This window comes from Miscanthus floridulus, chromosome 13 (assembly GCF_019320115.1).
Source record: "Miscanthus floridulus cultivar M001 chromosome 13, ASM1932011v1, whole genome shotgun sequence".
Classification (NCBI taxonomy): domain Eukaryota; kingdom Viridiplantae; phylum Streptophyta; class Magnoliopsida; order Poales; family Poaceae; genus Miscanthus; species Miscanthus floridulus.
The window spans coordinates 74,274,105-74,291,126 of NC_089592.1; the positions used below are offsets into that span (position 1 = coordinate 74,274,105).

Sequence of the window (17,022 nt, forward strand, 5' to 3'; positions counted from 1 at the left end):
GGCATGCTTCCTTGACTCAGGAACGTCGCCACATGTCTCCGTATCACGCCCGCCACCGACGGGTGCGGCTGTGGGCTCACGGTGCTCTACAGAGCTCACAATAGTGCCCTATCTCCTTTGTCCTCGAAGGCACCCATGTCGCCACCCATCTCCATGGGCTCCTCTGACTCAAGCTCCGCCTCCACGTCGTCCGGCTCTCGCCCCCTAGACCCACCGATTGATCTCCTTCTCCTTTTTGAACCTCCTCCGGGCCTTCTCAGCTTTCTTCTTCTTCTTGGCAAGCGCTGCCTCCTTCTGGGCAGCTTACTGAGCTACACCCTCCGACCCCCTCAAAAGATGCGCCCGAGATTTGTAACCCATGAGACCCTACAAAATGGGAAACTCGAAATCAATTAAAACAAAGAAGAGCAAGAAGGAAAAGGTCACGAGAAAAAGAAGAGGGGGCATATCAAATTGGACAGCTTCATGGCGTGCAGAGGTTCGAGCGTCCTTTCAAGGGAGTCTTTGTCCCTCAATTGTAGCACCCGATCAAGTCGACTCTAGACTTCATCTTTTGGCAACTCCTCCGACGATGCACGATCGGGATTTATCGGGCTAAGGTACTCCCACATCAGTCACCTTCTCTTCACCAATGGGGTGACCCAACAGTAGAAGAAGGTATGGAAGACCCACAACCCATTGAGACCATGCTGCACATGCTTCTAAAGCTCTGCCTCGATAACCTCCAACTTGTTCTGCCGATCGGTAGGACCCCACAACCAGCTTTCCCTCCTCTCCATCCTTCTTTCGGTGAACGATGGGAATGGTGCCTCCACTGGGTCCCTGATATAGAACCACTCACCGTGCCACCCCCAATTAGAGTCATAGGGGGAGTACGTAGGGTAGGGGCCGATGGCTTAGGTTTCTTCTACAAGGCGAATCCCCCAACCGGCGTAGTTCTGGGTGGCTTCCCCTCGGACAGGGCTCGCCCACTGAAGTACCATCGGAAGAGGTCCACGTGTGGCTCCATCCTGAGGAAGGCCTCACAGATGGTGACAAAGCCAGCGATGTGTAGCACGCCAGTCGGGTTGAGGTTCTACAACTCTAGGCCCCACTCATTGAGGAGCCCATGTAGGAACTAGTGCATGGGGTACCCAAGCCCACACTCATGGAAGGCGAGGATGGTCACCACCTCATCGGCCTAGGGTTGCGGAACAACTTCCCTCGGCGTAGGAGCCCTCCAATGCACCACCTCCTTCGATGGGAGTAGCCCCTTCTCGGTGAAGGCGGCCAGCACCTCTTCATCCACGTTGGAAGGCCTCTAGTTCAACATCGCACCTTAGATTTATGAATGAATCTAAACCGCCTTGGCGCACGAATGGGCTTGGCAAAAAGGAAGAAGGAGAAGAGGCAGCAGTTGGAAAAAGGTGAAAGAATGGGTGGAAAACCCTCTCCGTTCTCCCTATTTAATGCGGAGAGGCATGCGGTGAGACACATCCTGGCTGATGGGACGCGCCCTGCCCAACGAAACGTCGCCTAGTTAACGAGATGTGGCCTGGGCAGGGCCCACCACTACCACAACCCAAGCGTAGGAAACAAGGTGCAACCACACTCAAATGACCCTCCGCCTTCCTAGGCAGGGTCTGGAAGGGCCCACTAATAGGATCTCCATCAAGGAGAGACCAATAGGTCACCCTAGTCGATCGGACAGCTGCTGAGAAATAGGTAAGGAGCAGTGGGATGCCCCATGCGGGCTATACCGACTCCGTCATGAACGACGAGCCTGAGTTCCATTCGGACATATCTGATAAAGAGCTCCCCGAACCCGTTACTCGAGCCATTGAGGTAACTTTACCAAAACCCATTTTTTGTTTTCTGGTGCATGATCATTCATTCATCCATTTTCATGCATTCATCCATACATTCATCCCATACGTCCAAGCATTGCATATGCAATTGTTGCATCACAATGCTTCGCGTTGCGTCACGAAGCGATAGTCGCCTCATTCGATATGAGCGACGACCGACCGGGGTTCAAAGGCCGGCCCGCGAAGGGCTTGAGGCCGCCTCACATCAAATAGAGCTAGGGGAGAAAAGCATAGATGAGCCCCAGCGGCCCTTGGCCGATTTGCTCCAAAGCAGACAGGGTCATCTCGACCTTCTTGTTCGATCCTAACCTCGAGCCATGCCCATAGAATCTCCATCGAGGGGAGGCTAGCGGGCTACCTAAGTTGGTTTGTGGAATGGCTTGGGCATCTGTCAGGAGGCGGGTTAAGGGATAGTGGAATGCCACATGAGGGCTATGCTGACCCCGTTACAAATGACGGACCCGGATTCCACTCGAACGTACCCGTTATTAAGCTCACTGAGTGCGTCACTCGAGCCATCGAGGCAAGCGACGTTAGCTCAACACCTCCGGTTGCGGAAACCATGGACGGGGTTACGCACAAAACTAGACCGACCCCTCAGCCATGCCCGACACTTGGGTTGGCGACTCTGTCTCGCCCGACCCCTCGATCGATGCCTGACGCTTCGGGTGGGTGCTCCACCTCGCCCGACCCCTTGGCCATGCCCGACACTTGGGTTGGCAACTCCATCTCTCCCGACCCCTCGGTTGGCGCCCAACACTTGGGTTGGTGACTCCATCTCGCCCGACCCCTCTGCCACGCCCGACACCTGGGTTGGCGACTCCATCTCGCCCGACCCCTCGGTCGCGCCCAACGCTTGGGTCGGTGCCCGACGCTTCGGGTTGGCGCTCCGCCTCACCCGACCCCTCGGGAGCGCCCGACACATGGGTTGGCGACTCTGTCTCGCCCGACCCCTCGACCACGCCCGACACTTGGGTTGGCGACTCCGTCTCGCTCGACCCCTCAGCCACGCCCGACACTTGGGTTGGCGACTCCGTCTTGCCTGACCCCTCGTCCGCGCCCGACACTTGGGTTGGTGACTCTGTCTTGACTAACCCCTCGGCCACGCCCATCGCTTGGGTCAGCACCCGATGCTCTGGGTTGGCGTTCTACCTCGCTCGACCCCTCGGCTGTGCTCCGCCACGCGCCCGACACTTGGGTTGGCACTCTGTCTTGTTCGACGGCGACCCACAATTCTTACACCCACCGGGTGATCTCGTAAAATGAGTATAAACAGACCCTTCATGGCTTCACAGAAGTCCCAAAAGGGCTTAGGGGCTCCTATCGGTTTCATAAACCTAGGGTCGCCAATGGACCCACTTCCTTGCAAAGAACTCAGCCCAGCAGACGATGTCATGACAACGCGCGCCTTCTGGGCCGGCCCAGATAAATAATGACAGGCCAGGGCAATGACCCGATCCCCGACCGGAAGGCCTGGCTAAGGTGGTGACACAGTCCAACTCCGACCTCCTTTTCCAACCGAGGATACGCCGGACCTCCGCTTGTGATTCATGCCCGATCGACACAGTCAAAGCCGACTGGGAACGACCGACCGGGGACGCCCGCTCGATGAGGACCCAAGAATCAGGCGGAGTAGATAAGGTAAGGCACTCAAGTCAACCGCAATACTGAGGACCGTACCCTGCCATACCTTGCACACCTGTAGGATAGTGCCACCAAGCCATGCCAGACGGGTACTATGCAACCTTCTAGGCGTGTCAGAACCCAAACAGTGTTATGGGCGCCGATATTTGCCATACTAGGCAAACACGGTAAAGCCTGCCACATGCACCTGAACATAAACAATGTTGTGGGTGCCGACGACCGTCTCGTACCCGACAGCATGGACAACAAGACTAGGTAGCACACGTATACTCTCTCTCTCTCTCTCTCTCTTGTAAGAGCCCGTCCCCTTCGACTATAAAAGGGGATGAGCTCTCTCCTAAAAAGGGACCGGATTATTCATACATCAATAGCTCTAGAATTCTAAAGCTACACAGAGCATACGCTCTAATACTTATCGCACGTTAGAGCTCCCGTCACTCTCGGCCCTTCGGTTCAGAGCCCAACCGGACCTTTAACATCCCTTTTTATTCCTACTCGTTTGTAACCCCACAGGAAACTTGGAGCACCTGGGCTCAGGAATAAAGTCATCGACCGACTGAAACTGGACGTAGGGCACGTTGCCTGAACTAGTATAAATCTTGTGTCATTGAGTATTAGACCACATCCGATCACAACGCACGGCAAAAGTATAAATATTTACTTGTTGGTTATTTTTCGCACCGACAGAACCCGATCTGCTTTAGAGAGAGACAAGAGAAAGACGGTTGGTGGTGAGAGATGCTCGATCTAGAAACCCTAAGTCCGTTCTTATATGCCCGATACTTGTAAATGGGCCGGCTGTCGGAGTCCAAATGAATCCATTTCGGTCCATGATGTTTTTAGAATACGTCACCTGTAAACCGTCATGTATAACGGATTTTTTTTAATGAAGTGAAGAAACCGACCTCCGTTGGAGCTAGCTCTTGAATTTCGGCAGGCAGGGCATGCATGCATTAATTGGCATGTATGGAGGTCAGTTGCTATTAATTGCATTCGATTTGTAGCACGAGCGAAGAATAATTATTTGCGCGTTTACTAGTGACACTATTCCAACAACGTACTACGTACTACACTCAAGTGTCAAGTTCAATTCCGGACCGTGTTATCATTGACACTGATTTGGACTGCAGCTTATTGGAATTTGTTAAGAGCTCCTAGCAGCAACGCATTCAAGATAGACAGCACAAAAAGGGTCAATATCAAGTCAATGCCACGTAGGACTGGTCGAACTCAACATCTAGCCAGCTGTGGGCAACGAATGTCGTCGGATCGGAGAATGAGGTGGAAAAGTCGTCGACTTTGACTCCGAACATCCCCTGACACATCATGCAGTACTGCCCAACTTTATTAGTCTTTAGATGACCGTGCATGCAAGCTAATTACTACCATCAATCGACTTCTCTTGATGAAACAAAAAAAAAAAAAAGCCCGTCGACTTTGAAGTCTTCCCTGGCTATACATTCCACAAGATTTAGAGAATTTATTTTCCAGAATTCATTAATTCATGTTCTAATTCATTCATGTTACTCCTGATCTCTTACTCGACTATCCTAATAAGACCACACGCATGCAAACATATGTCAACTTCATATAAATCCTCTCTCGATTCGATCTCTTCCTTTGCAAGACGTCAATCCTTTTCGGTATTTTTTTTTTCAAATAACGATATAGACACAGACACTGATACATACACGCATATGAATATATGTGTACACACTCTACCTTATCTCGAGATTGGCAATAAAGTCACCATAGGCATTTCAGTGTTGATGGGCATGTCGCTTGAAACAACAATAATGTGAAAATCTAAAACAATAAATCCAGAAAAATAAAAGCATCCACATATGAAGTCAAGGTGACACTTTAACCCAAACATGCAGATTCTACCATAAAAATGTGACCAACCAGGTGAGCATGTTCAGTTCCATCGATCTTGCGATACATGATTGGAGCCTAACTGCCACTTGCTACCCCTCCCTTACCTTTAAGACAAGTTAATTAGTTCCATTTTGACTAATTAACTTGTTTTGAACATTATGTATTGAAAACTGGAAGGCATTTTTTTGTTTGAACTTTTTTTTAATATTCCGATCCACATGTCGATTGAATATATATAATCAAGCGTGGAGGCCACAAGCTACCTAACCTCACAAGGCCGACATGTATGCCATCAAAAATGTTCTTTTCTGCATTTTCTAAGTGGTCTGGACTCTGGAGATTGGTCATTGCCAACCACTAAAGCTAGCAGTAGGACCAGTACAAATTTGTTATTTCTTGTGAATTATATTACTACTAGTGACCTTTAATATATTTTCCTAGATGATCGAAGAACAGCCGAACAAGATAAGGTCGGCCCAAATGCATGGGTGGCAAATGCATGCTAGATGTCCATACGATATTGCCTTCATTTAGTACCTCTCCTACATATAGCTACTCGTCGCTGTCATACATATACTGAATCAGATTTTTAGATGCCTGAGATCGATCAATAATTGAGCTCATCTAACTAGCACACACACTTCAATCTGCTTGTGTATATAACTTAAACATACAATTTATTTATTTTAAATTTTCAAAAAGGATATAACAAAACTGACCGCCGTTATAAAAAAAACATTTTATCGTTGATGGAGATGTACACACCCCCAACAGATCGAGAGAGAGATACACACATAGAGAGGGAGCTGAGAGAGAGATGATAGAGAGAGAAGATTCGAAGTGAGAGTAGCTAGTACAGCTTCGGACAAGAGCTAGGTTTGGCAACATATTGTTAGTTGGTCCTGTAGTGGAGTACTGCATGTGTATATATAACATGATACTAGATCATTATTGTTAACAGTACGTGGCTTGTCATTTACTTGGCATCTCGATCAGCCTCCGTGTAATTCCCGTGTTGTAGTTTTTCGTTTCCCCACACTGTCGTCATCTAGCGCTAGAATTTGTAATTCCTGGGGAGATGAAATGATCAGCTGCTCACATGCAGTACTCATCTAAACAATTCATGCATGGTCTTTTGTTTTGTCCTGCATTTCGCAGGGATCACATGCAATCATGCAAAAACGAATCACGACGGAATTTACAGTACATTTTATATCATAGAGCTATATGAGTTGCTGACCCCTGACAAGCAATGTACGTGACAAAGAATGTCGTGAGAGAAAGGTCATGGATGCGTACTACGTGTTAAGTGCATCTTATGATTCGAATTAATTATTAGTGTATATTTGTCTTAGTTTGCACGGCATCTATAATAATCTCTTATTATATGGGATAGGCGTACGTGCATGTGAAAGTAGATTTTTTTGGGGGTGTTTTTGGATGAAACGGGTAGGAGAAGGCAGTACACATAATTGATGAGCAAACACGGACAAATCAAATTTACGGAGGCTTTGATCAAATTAATGTTGTGTTTGGTTTATCTTTTGGAAGTTTTTCAGCTATCAAAGAAAATAGAACGCCAACCAAATGAATGGAACCTGAAGCTACTTTTGCAGAAGCGGCTGCTTTCATGTATTACAATTTTCGCTGCACTTAGATCCTGATTTAGGCTTTTATTAGCTTTCTACTTTTTCAAATGGGTGAAAATAGAGAGATGTTCTACAACTTTTCAAAGGAGATAGATAAAGAGAGGGTGTGGGTTTCATAGTTGTTTCAACCAAACATCACATCTTACACCAGGTTTTTCACATCTCATTGTGGAACCAATCAGACCTAAGTCTTCCTATCAACAGTTTTGCATGTATCTTTGGTTCTAAATAAGTGTTTAAAAGTATGATCTCATACGTTTACAAATAGTATATATAGTTCATTTCACATAGAAAGTATATATATATATATATATATATATATATAATTGGTCTACAAATTTGGGAGATATATGAGAGATAATAAAGAAATGGTGAAGCCAAGACTAAAGTAAAATTAGTTAAAAGACTGCACGTATGGAATCGGAGTGTTTTGCAAATGGAGCACTATTCTACGAGAAGAAACTACGATGGGCTTCCGATGTCTTTTTCTCCCTGTCAGGAATTGCGTAGAACATGGATGAGACGTGTGTGGGACAACAGAGAAGGGAAGAATTCTTGTGGTTCTCGGTCAATGGTTTATCTATCAGGGCCATCCATCCATCTCTAAGACCAAGCATTAATACTGTCCTGTGATATATACTGTGTATATAGTTACTATCACTTCTCTGTTTCAGGTCGAATTTTCACATATGATGCCCTCACATAGTCTTAGTTACAGGATATGAATGTGCAGCAACAGCAAATAATTATTACTAATATCAACTAGAGAGAGAGAGAGAAGAGAAATGAGAGATGCCGGCCGGGGAGATGAAAGGGATGAGAATCTTCAGGTGGTCCCAGACAGGGCACACGCGGGACCCACCATCCAGGTCACTGTCGTCGATGGCTCAACCCCTGCAGCCGTTTCCCTAGTTAGATCAGCGAGCGCTATGCCTTGCCATCGAATTGTGAGAGCATTATGGTAGTGTGAGGCGACAGAGAAGTGCTCATAACCAACCACCACTCAGTCCTCCTCCTTCTCTACAAAACCTTTCCCTTCCGTGTTCCTACTTCCTAGAGGGAGGGAGAGAGATCTCGAGGGGCGCATGCTCTGGTTGCTAGCTTCGGTTCGACGATATCCGCGTAGAGCTGCGGCCCTTCGTTCTCAATCACCTTTCAGAATTAATTGATTATCACCCGGTTCGTGTTTGATGTAACTTCGATGATTTGTCCATGCATCTCTTGTTTCCCCTCCAAAAAAAGATTTTTTTATTTGCTTGTTAGTTCTTTTGATTGTTTCCTCTCTCTTTGTTATTAGATAGAGACGATGTTGTTTATTATTTGTTGATTGATGATGCTTTATTTGGTTTCTTGCATCCATATGCATCTCCATGTTCTCTTCTTCTCGCTCTCCCATGGCCTCCCTAGCTACATACACCAGCTAGGTATGTAGCTCCCCTTGTGCTATAGTAGCTAGCTTCTCCTCTTTTGTTCCTTGTTTGCGAGTGCAACAACCGCGGCTAGGTTTGTTTGGACTTTCTTCCTCCTCGCTCCGCCCTCATCATCATCTCCCTTTTCACCACCACTCGCTTTTAATTTGTTTGTTTCTTTGCAAGCAGAGAAGAGCTACTTTGTCCTCTGTGGCACACAGATCCATCCGTGTCCATGTCCATGCTTGTATGCATATAGCTCCAGTTCTTTCCAGTGTGTTGTAGTACATGTACTGCTACTTGTTTGCATCATCTATCTATATCTATCCGATCCTTCCTGGATAGATAGATAGATAGATAGATTGACACACACACATCATGTATATACTATATACAGACACATGCATAGCTGATGCATGGATTTGCTTGTGTAAGCTTGCTTGCTTGCTTGCCTCACACCATTTCCTCTATTCTCTCGTTTGTCTTTTAGATCGATCGCTCGTGCAGAAGGAGCCGGCCGGAGGCCAACAGAGTCAGCTGGTAGACTGCTAGCTTCCAACAAGAAGTAGTACACGCGCAGGCACAGTCACGCTGCTGCCACACTGCGTGACTGGACTAGTCGGTGTGACCGGCCGGTGGTGGCTTCTTTTAGCTCGCTTGCTGCTTCCTTCTTTCCTTCTGTAGCTAGCTAGCTAGCTACATACTCCGTCCGTGTCGTCGTCGTCGTTGGACGTACGCCAGAAGAGGGAGGGAAGAAGAACAGCGACATACAGTACACTCGATCGACCGATCAGCTTCAAACATGGCAGCTGCCTCGCCTGCCCACCTGTTTGGACTCGGCGACGCGCAGATGCAGATGCAGCCGCCGCCGCAGCAGCATCAGCAGGTGGCGCTTCCTCCTCCGAACCCGGCAGCGCCGGCACCCAAGAAGAAGAGGAATCTGCCCGGTAACCCAAGCAAGTACCCCGGCCCCCCTTAATTATTTGATGGGTCTTGGCGTCTTGCAATATAATTCAGTTCATCATTTATTTATAATCCACAGCTCTGATCGATCTGATGAACTAATTATATACTACTAGTATATAGTAGTAGATGTTTAGGAATCAATTAATCATACGATGATAATACTAACAAACACGTACGTACGCTTGCATGGCAATGGTGCCGGCGGCCTGCATACCGCAGCAGATCCTGACGCGGAGGTCATCGCGCTGTCGCCGAAGACGCTGCTGGCGACGAACAGGTTCGTGTGCGAGGTGTGCAACAAGGGGTTCCAGCGGGAGCAGAACCTACAGCTGCACCGGCGGGGCCACAACCTGCCGTGGAAGCTGAAGCAGAAGAACCCCAAGGAGACGCGGCGGCGGGTGTACCTGTGCCCGGAGCCGACGTGCGTGCACCACGACCCGTCGCGGGCGCTGGGCGACCTCACGGGGATCAAGAAGCACTACTGCCGCAAGCACGGCGAGAAGAAGTGGAAGTGCGACAAGTGCAACAAGCGCTACGCCGTGCAGTCCGACTGGAAGGCGCACTCCAAGACCTGCGGCACCCGCGAGTACCGCTGCGACTGCGGCACCCTCTTCTCTAGGTATGTAGTACTACTACTGTTTGGACTTAATTTGAATTCAGTTCAGTTTATTCCATCTCTTCTGTTCTCTACACTTCTAGACGACGTACGTATATCACTGTGTGTGTTCAGTGTTCAATGCATCAGGATCGATCAGTACGAGTATTTAATTCTTCTATGTATAGGAGTAGGAGTACAAGGCAATAGAGCACAGTGCTTAGCTTTCGAGAGAAATTGCCGATTTTCTATATATATAAAAGTATGCAATGGGTAGGTTGTGTATATGATGATTGGGTCATGATGAAATTCAGACTTTCAGACGCTATGGGGAGGAGGGCACGGAAAGGCATGCGAGATGGATCCATGGTGATTTGATACTTGCATGGGAGTTAGGGTTAGGGTTGTCACCGGTGGTCGGCCGGCAAAGCAAGCAAAGCTACCGGCTTTCTGCGCCGGCCCGTGCTTCGTTGCGTCGCGCTTGCGCCTTTCTTGTTTGGAAATTGAACTTGGATACCCCCTTTTGCGCGCTAGCTTGAGATTTTTTTGGACCATCCTCCTGATCCTTACCCGACCAGCATACGCCGTAGGGAGAGAAAGAAACGGGTTCACAACACACGTGAACTGCTAGCTAGCTCCGTCGCGCGCGCCTCCTGGTCGTTTTGGGAGCTCGAGAAGAAAACAAAAGCCAGTCTCCTTTTTCGCCTCGGAATCCGCATCCTGCTGGCCTGGGCTGCCTGACTGCCTCCTCTCTCTCTCTCTTCCTCTCCATGCCTCTGTGATCCATCTCCATGGATACATGGATCCCCACCTGTTCACGTGATGACATATGCGTGTCTCGCGAGCTGCACGTACGGCCATGGCAGCAGCAGCAGGCAGTCTGGCCTGTTCTGTTCTCATGTGAGTGTGACGGCCGGATGGGATGCATCACGCTTGCATGCAGCGACAGCTGCTCCCCCCGGCCCTCTCTATTCTTTTCATGGCGGCGTCGTCGTCGTCTACGTTGTCTCTGCTTCCACGCACCCCGCCACCACAGTCCTGCTCGTTTATTTCTAGCAAACACTGCATGCATGCGAGCAGCGAGCGAATCCATGGATATAGGGCGTGATTCGTAGACCGAACGAGATCGTCTCCGCTCGATGTCTAACCTCATTTATGCGGTGTGTTTAGTTGTCCTCCTCGTACCTTTCGCCTATATCATTTCATTCATCTGTCCTCCTCCATCCCGCACGACTTCATCTTTTCAATTTCTACTTCTCTCCATACAAGATGGCTTGATTCAGGCATGGCGCAGGGACTCATGTGTCATACACTCAAAACTCTCATCCATACATGCAACCAAACAAGATCTCATCTCATACTGGACCAACAACAAAGACAACCAAACACGACTGAGTGCACGGTTTGAGCATGCATCTCACCATCCTGGACCGGCTGTCCATCCCGGCTCCCCCTCACTCAAGCAACCAATCACGCCCATAGATGCCACTGCCATGCCACATTGCTACTCGATGATCCACACCTTGTTCGCTTGTTCAGCCATGGAACAACGTTTATTTTTCTCTCACGACATTTTAGTACAAGCATTAGCATAAGTTAAATTTCAGCATAAGGGAGCCATGGATTCTTCCTTTGCTTCTGTTCATGTAAAAACACATCACATGCTACTAGTCTTCTTCTTCCTTGCTATCTCTCCATGTCAGCATTTGTGTACGCACGTCCTAGCTAGCTCTAGTTGGGCGGCGTGGTAATTAATTCCTTAATTCCGTCAGTTTTACCTCTCCGATCCCATTTGTGCCTTTGGCTTGAACTTGAATACACATTGCACTATTCATACTGTCATGCATGGGGTCTTCCCCTTTCTATGCGCTCCATCGGAAAGACAAATTAGCTCTTCAATTTGTGCTCGGTCTGTTCATAAGTTGGCTGAAATTTTTCTTAGGTGATAGTCAATGGTCACATTTTTATCTGGGTGCTCTGTATAGTGAAATTTCACCAGCTATTTGTTTTGGACACACCCTTATATACACCTAAGTTCATAAATTTCTAGAGGGAACTACAAAAATTCTGAAAATCATTTCAATTTATTTTGAAAATTTGGCAACACACAAAATGAATCTAGCTTAATTTTTTGTTATAGTTTTTCCATTTTCTGAAGAGCTCGGGAATAATCAAGTTCAAACTTGCCTTAGGCTAGTCTCAACTTAGCATCTCAATGGGAGTTTCATGGACATTAAATAAGCAACCAACTTAATTAAGGTCTGTTTGGAACTGCACCACTAACTCTACTCCACCGATCCCACCATGGAGCAGCTCCACAAAAATTAAATCTGCTGTTTCTGGAGTACACCTTTAGGTGCTTCACAAAACACCTCTCAACTCCACCTTTTTTCGGAGTAGAGTTTATGAGTTGTATCTGTTTGGCAAGCGAAGTTGGGAACAAACCCGAGAAAGATGGAGCAGAGCAGTCTCAAACAGCCCCTTAGCAAATATGTTGATATAGCACCATATAAATAAAGAGAGAGAGAGGAAGAGAGAGATAATCAAAGTTTCGTGAGGTGAAATGAGTTTCATGAGAATGAAACTAGTCATAAAAAAGTCGGCAAACTAGTCTTTGACTCTAAATTTGTCTTTTAGTATGTTGCTAATTGCAAAAAAAAATCATCTCAAAGGCACTTAAAACAGAAATATATTAATATAATTCATGTTTTATATCCTAATAAACTTACATATAATTTGACTAATTGTGTTGGTTGAAATTTTAAAATTTGAATTTTCCTGGTCAAAATATATACGTCATACACATTCATGGACCAAGGGAGTACTAACTAATGAAGTTCACTTGGTTAAGATTAAACTCTTCGCATTCATGTTTACATATCTACCAAGGTTTTAAATATTTGGCTATAGCGGCCACTATAGCTTGCTATAGTTGTTTAATTTGAGGCAGGTCCAAGTTATTTGTGTTCACAAATTTAGGTGCTGTTTGGTTGGTTCCAAAGTAACGTAAACGTTATTGAAATTAGTTCAAATGTGCGTCCCGCCGGTAACGTTCGCAGGCTATTATCATTTACGTTTGCGTTACATTTCTCAGCACCAAACGGATCGTAGAAGCTATAGCTTCATTTAGCTATGATATTAACTGTTTGAGAGGCTATCTGCCAAATGCCTTAGTCGGAGGATTTAAAACATTGACTAGAGAATTCCACAAGGAGATATTTCATAACACATGCAAATCTAGTCAATTTTTCCGATGGCAGATTTGGTATTCCCCCAGTGCGCTGTGTTAGTTTTTTTTTCTTTTGAGGCCCTTGAACCTTGATAGATTCTACATGCTTGTTATCTCACATTATCGCGTAGAACTACTGATCGATTTCCGTTTGCAGATTTTCTCTCATGAGATTCAGTTTACAAAGATTACTTGTCTAGTTAGCATTTGATGTGTTTTTTCTCAACTTGCTGGGCATTCCAGGAGGGACAGCTTCATCACCCACCGTGCGTTCTGCGATGCACTGGCGCAGGAGAGTGCGCGGGTGCCGCCCATCGGCGCCGGCATGTACGGCACCGGCGGCATGGCCCTCGGCCTCTCCGGGATGGCCGCCTCCCATCAGTTGCAGTCCTTCCAAGACCAGGCACACTCCTCGGCCACCACCACCATCGGCAGCAATCCGGCGGCGCAGTTCGAGCACCTCATGCAGTCGTCAACCGGCTCCCACGCGTTCCGCGGCGCGCAACCGACATCATCGTCTTCCTCTCCGTTCTACCTCGGCGGCGCCGAGGACGGCCACCAGAACCAGCCCAGCCACACCTCTCTGCTCCACGGCAACAAGCAGGCCTACCACGGCCTGATGCAGCTGCCTGAGCAGCACCAGCCGGGGAGTTACGGCCTCCTCAACCTGGGTTTCTTCTCGGGCGGGAGCGGCGGACAGGACGCCCGCCTCGTGTTCCCGGACCAGTTCAACGGCGCCGTGGGCGGGAACGTCCGCGGCGACGGCAGCGAGCACGGCAACAGCGGCGCCAACAATGAGTCAGCGGCCATCTTTTCCAGGAACCTATTGGGAAACCAAATGGAAAGCAGCGCCGGTTTTTCTTCTTCCTTGTACAACTCGTCCGAGACCGTCGCGCCGCCGCAGATGTCGGCGACGGCGCTGCTGCAGAAGGCCGCTCAGATGGGCGCGACAACGAGCAGCGGCAACGTGAACTCTCTGCTCAGGGGGCTTGGTAACGGCGGCGGCACCTTGAACGTGAGGCCTGCCGGAGCAGCTGGGTTCATGGCCGGGGAGAGCTCCTCGTCGAGGAGCACTTCCCAGGCCGAGAACGAGAGCCAGTTCCGGGACCTGATGAACACGCTCGCAGCGTCCGGGAGCGGAGCTGTAACAGCGTTCAGCGGTGGCTTCCCGGGCATGGACGACAGCAAGCTGAGCACGAGAGACTTCCTCGGCGGCGGTGGCGGCGTCATGCGGAGCATGGGTGGCGCGGCGGGGCTGCTGCTGCGGCACGGTGCCGCGGGCATTGGCATGGGATCATTGGACCCAGAAATGAAGTAGGCGATCGAAATCCGAAACGACCAACGCATGCACTATGCTCCACTACTCTTGGGTCTTGCACTGCATGCAAGGTAAGTAGTAGCAGACTAACCAACGACTAGGGTTCATGGATTTGGCTGATAAAGATGAGGCCATTGTGCTAAAAAAGGATGAGGCCATCAAGTCATCAACCATGATATGTTTATGGTGCTGCACGGTGCATGAATGGTGAACTGATCGATATTGTGTTATTGAATGGAGATTGATGGTGCTAGTGTAGTACTATATATATATAGTGTAGCTCCGCCTGCTGGGGATCATGGAAGAATCGATCAAGCAGAGAAGGCTGCACCAGTTGTTAAATTAAACGCCGGTATCTAGTTAATTTTGGCTCTGATGCATGCTGTAGCAGTGGTGTCAGAACCGTGCTTTGTGTTTTTTTTTTCTAGATTAAAATTGCATGGTTGGCTATAGGTCACATTGTTTTAGCGGACAGCGTTATGAGGTCAGAGTACTGTGCTCGGTTTTTGCTTTTTCATTATGCGACCGGCTAAATGCCCCGTCTTTACGACGTGCATGCGTTTATAGCGGTGGATGTGCATACATGCCGTCTGCGTTGTACTGTGAAATCGTAAGGTGACTTGGCGTCTAGAAGGGGATGACAAAATTCTGACACCTAGGAGTATGGGTGAAAGTGGTACGGATATTTTTCAACCGTATTTGAGACCGAATCTGTTTAGAGAGGTTTAGATCTGCCCATATCCGAGTCTGGATATTCAACATCCGATACTGTATCCGTATCCGAATACTCAAATCGCATATTTATGATGTCGATATCCAATCGTATCCTATCTGGCATGGTTGACACTATCCGTATTCGTATCTGAATCCGAACAAAAATGTGAAAACAAATATAATATCACTAATATCCGTCCATATCGAATCCGTTTTCATCCCTACCTAGGAGCAGCCACCACAACCCGTTTGTTGGCGGTCATATGCATGTGTTGATTTTCATTGAACGGAGAGAGGCCATGCATGCTATCACAATATCATGTGATATTCATACATTGTTGGTGATATGATAAACCCCCTATAAAATTTATCGATGCCCTTCCAACGGCTACATCTTTGAGATCGATCTTGTTAATACGTGATGATTTTGTCAAAGTAGGGTGCCATTTTGTTTGTTTTATTTCCTATATTTTTTTGTGTGTCTTTGCCACACTACTAGAAAACAGTAGCTTTGCCAAGTGCCAAGGGCACTCGGCAAAGCCTCAAAAACACACTATCGGAAACAAGCCTTTTGCTGAGTGTCTTGGTGTTTGCCGAGTGTATTTCCTCGGACACTTGGCAAATAAGCCTTTTGCCGAGTGCTGCGAAGAAAAAACTCGGCAAAATAAATGCACTCGGCAAATGATGCAAAAAACACTCGGCAAAGACAGACACTCGGCAAACTAGAAAGAAAACACTCGGCAAAGATAGACACTCGGCAAAGAAATATGTTTGCCGAGTGTAATTATCTAGCACTCGGCAAAGAAATATGTTTACCGGGAGTAATTGTCTGACACTCGGTAAAATAATTTTATTTTTTTCTCTTTTGACCTTGAAACTTTTTCTACTCTCAGCATACAACATGTGGTATTCCATGTTAAAATTTGGTATATTTATGGATCTTTTTGCTATATTTAATTAATTTATTGTATTTCTAGGAATTTTTCCATATAAGTCAAATTTGAACTGTAAGTGTCGGGGACCTAATACCGGGGTACCCAATGAGGTGGAACTAATAACCATCGAATGTTGACACTTTCGGTCAGACAAGAACGCTACTGCGCTTCTTGCCCGAACGACGGAAGATTGGTTCTGCCTCGCCCGACCACCGAGGGCTAGACTCCGTCTCGCCCGACGTCCGGGGGCGGGCTCCGCCTCGCCCGACCCCCGAGGGCTAGGCTCCATCTCGCCCGATGGCTAAGGGCGGGCTCCGCCTCGCCCGACGTTCGAGGGCGGGCTCCGCCTCGCCCGATGGCTATAGGTAGGCTCCGCCTCACCCGACGACTGAAGGCTAGCTCCGCCTCGCCAGACGACTGCACCCTGATCCTTCATAAAGACGAGCACAGGGCACGACAGGGCATTCGAGTCAACCATAGTATCGAGGGCCATGCCCTATACGCCTATGGGAAGGCACCACCAGGATACGATGGGAAGGGCGCTTTAAGCCCTTTCCGACCTAACAGTGCCCAAATAGTATTGTAGGCGCCGACTTTTATTCCACAATGTTGTGGGCGCCGCCATCAGTCCTCGGACGCGAATACTAACACAAGCATGCGACAACCACTACGATCCAAGATAAAATTCACATCACCTACAGTGACGGACGTAGGGTCACTTCCCCGCCTACTCCTCGAAGGGTCTCAGCTTGGCCCTCTGACACGCCGCACCATCCACCGGCAAAGGATGGGACGCACCCACTTGCTGACAGAAGCCAGGGCATGACCCTATAAGGAT

At 48.1% G+C, this 17,022-nt stretch overlaps 1 protein-coding gene across 4 annotated transcripts; it reads left to right on the forward strand.

The window, feature by feature from the left end:
• The first annotated feature begins 7,966 nt into the window (after positions 1 to 7,966).
• On the forward strand, positions 7,967 to 15,023 carry LOC136500385 (protein indeterminate-domain 5, chloroplastic-like). 4 transcript variants are annotated; one of them, XM_066495725.1, is made up of 4 exons: positions 7,967 to 8,197; positions 8,918 to 9,383; positions 9,613 to 10,012; positions 13,461 to 15,023. In XM_066495725.1, the coding sequence occupies exons 2-4, from the start codon at positions 9,230 to 9,232 to the stop codon at positions 14,533 to 14,535; spliced, it is 1,629 nt and encodes a 542-aa protein (XP_066351822.1). In that variant the 5' UTR covers positions 7,967 to 8,197; positions 8,918 to 9,229; the 3' UTR covers positions 14,536 to 15,023. The 4 variants fall into 4 exon arrangements, with proteins under 4 accessions (XP_066351822.1, XP_066351823.1, XP_066351824.1 ...); XM_066495726.1 differs by having other exon boundaries at positions 9,616 to 10,012; XM_066495727.1 differs by having other exon boundaries at positions 8,918 to 9,374.
• Positions 15,024 to 17,022: the final 1,999 nt, after the last annotated feature.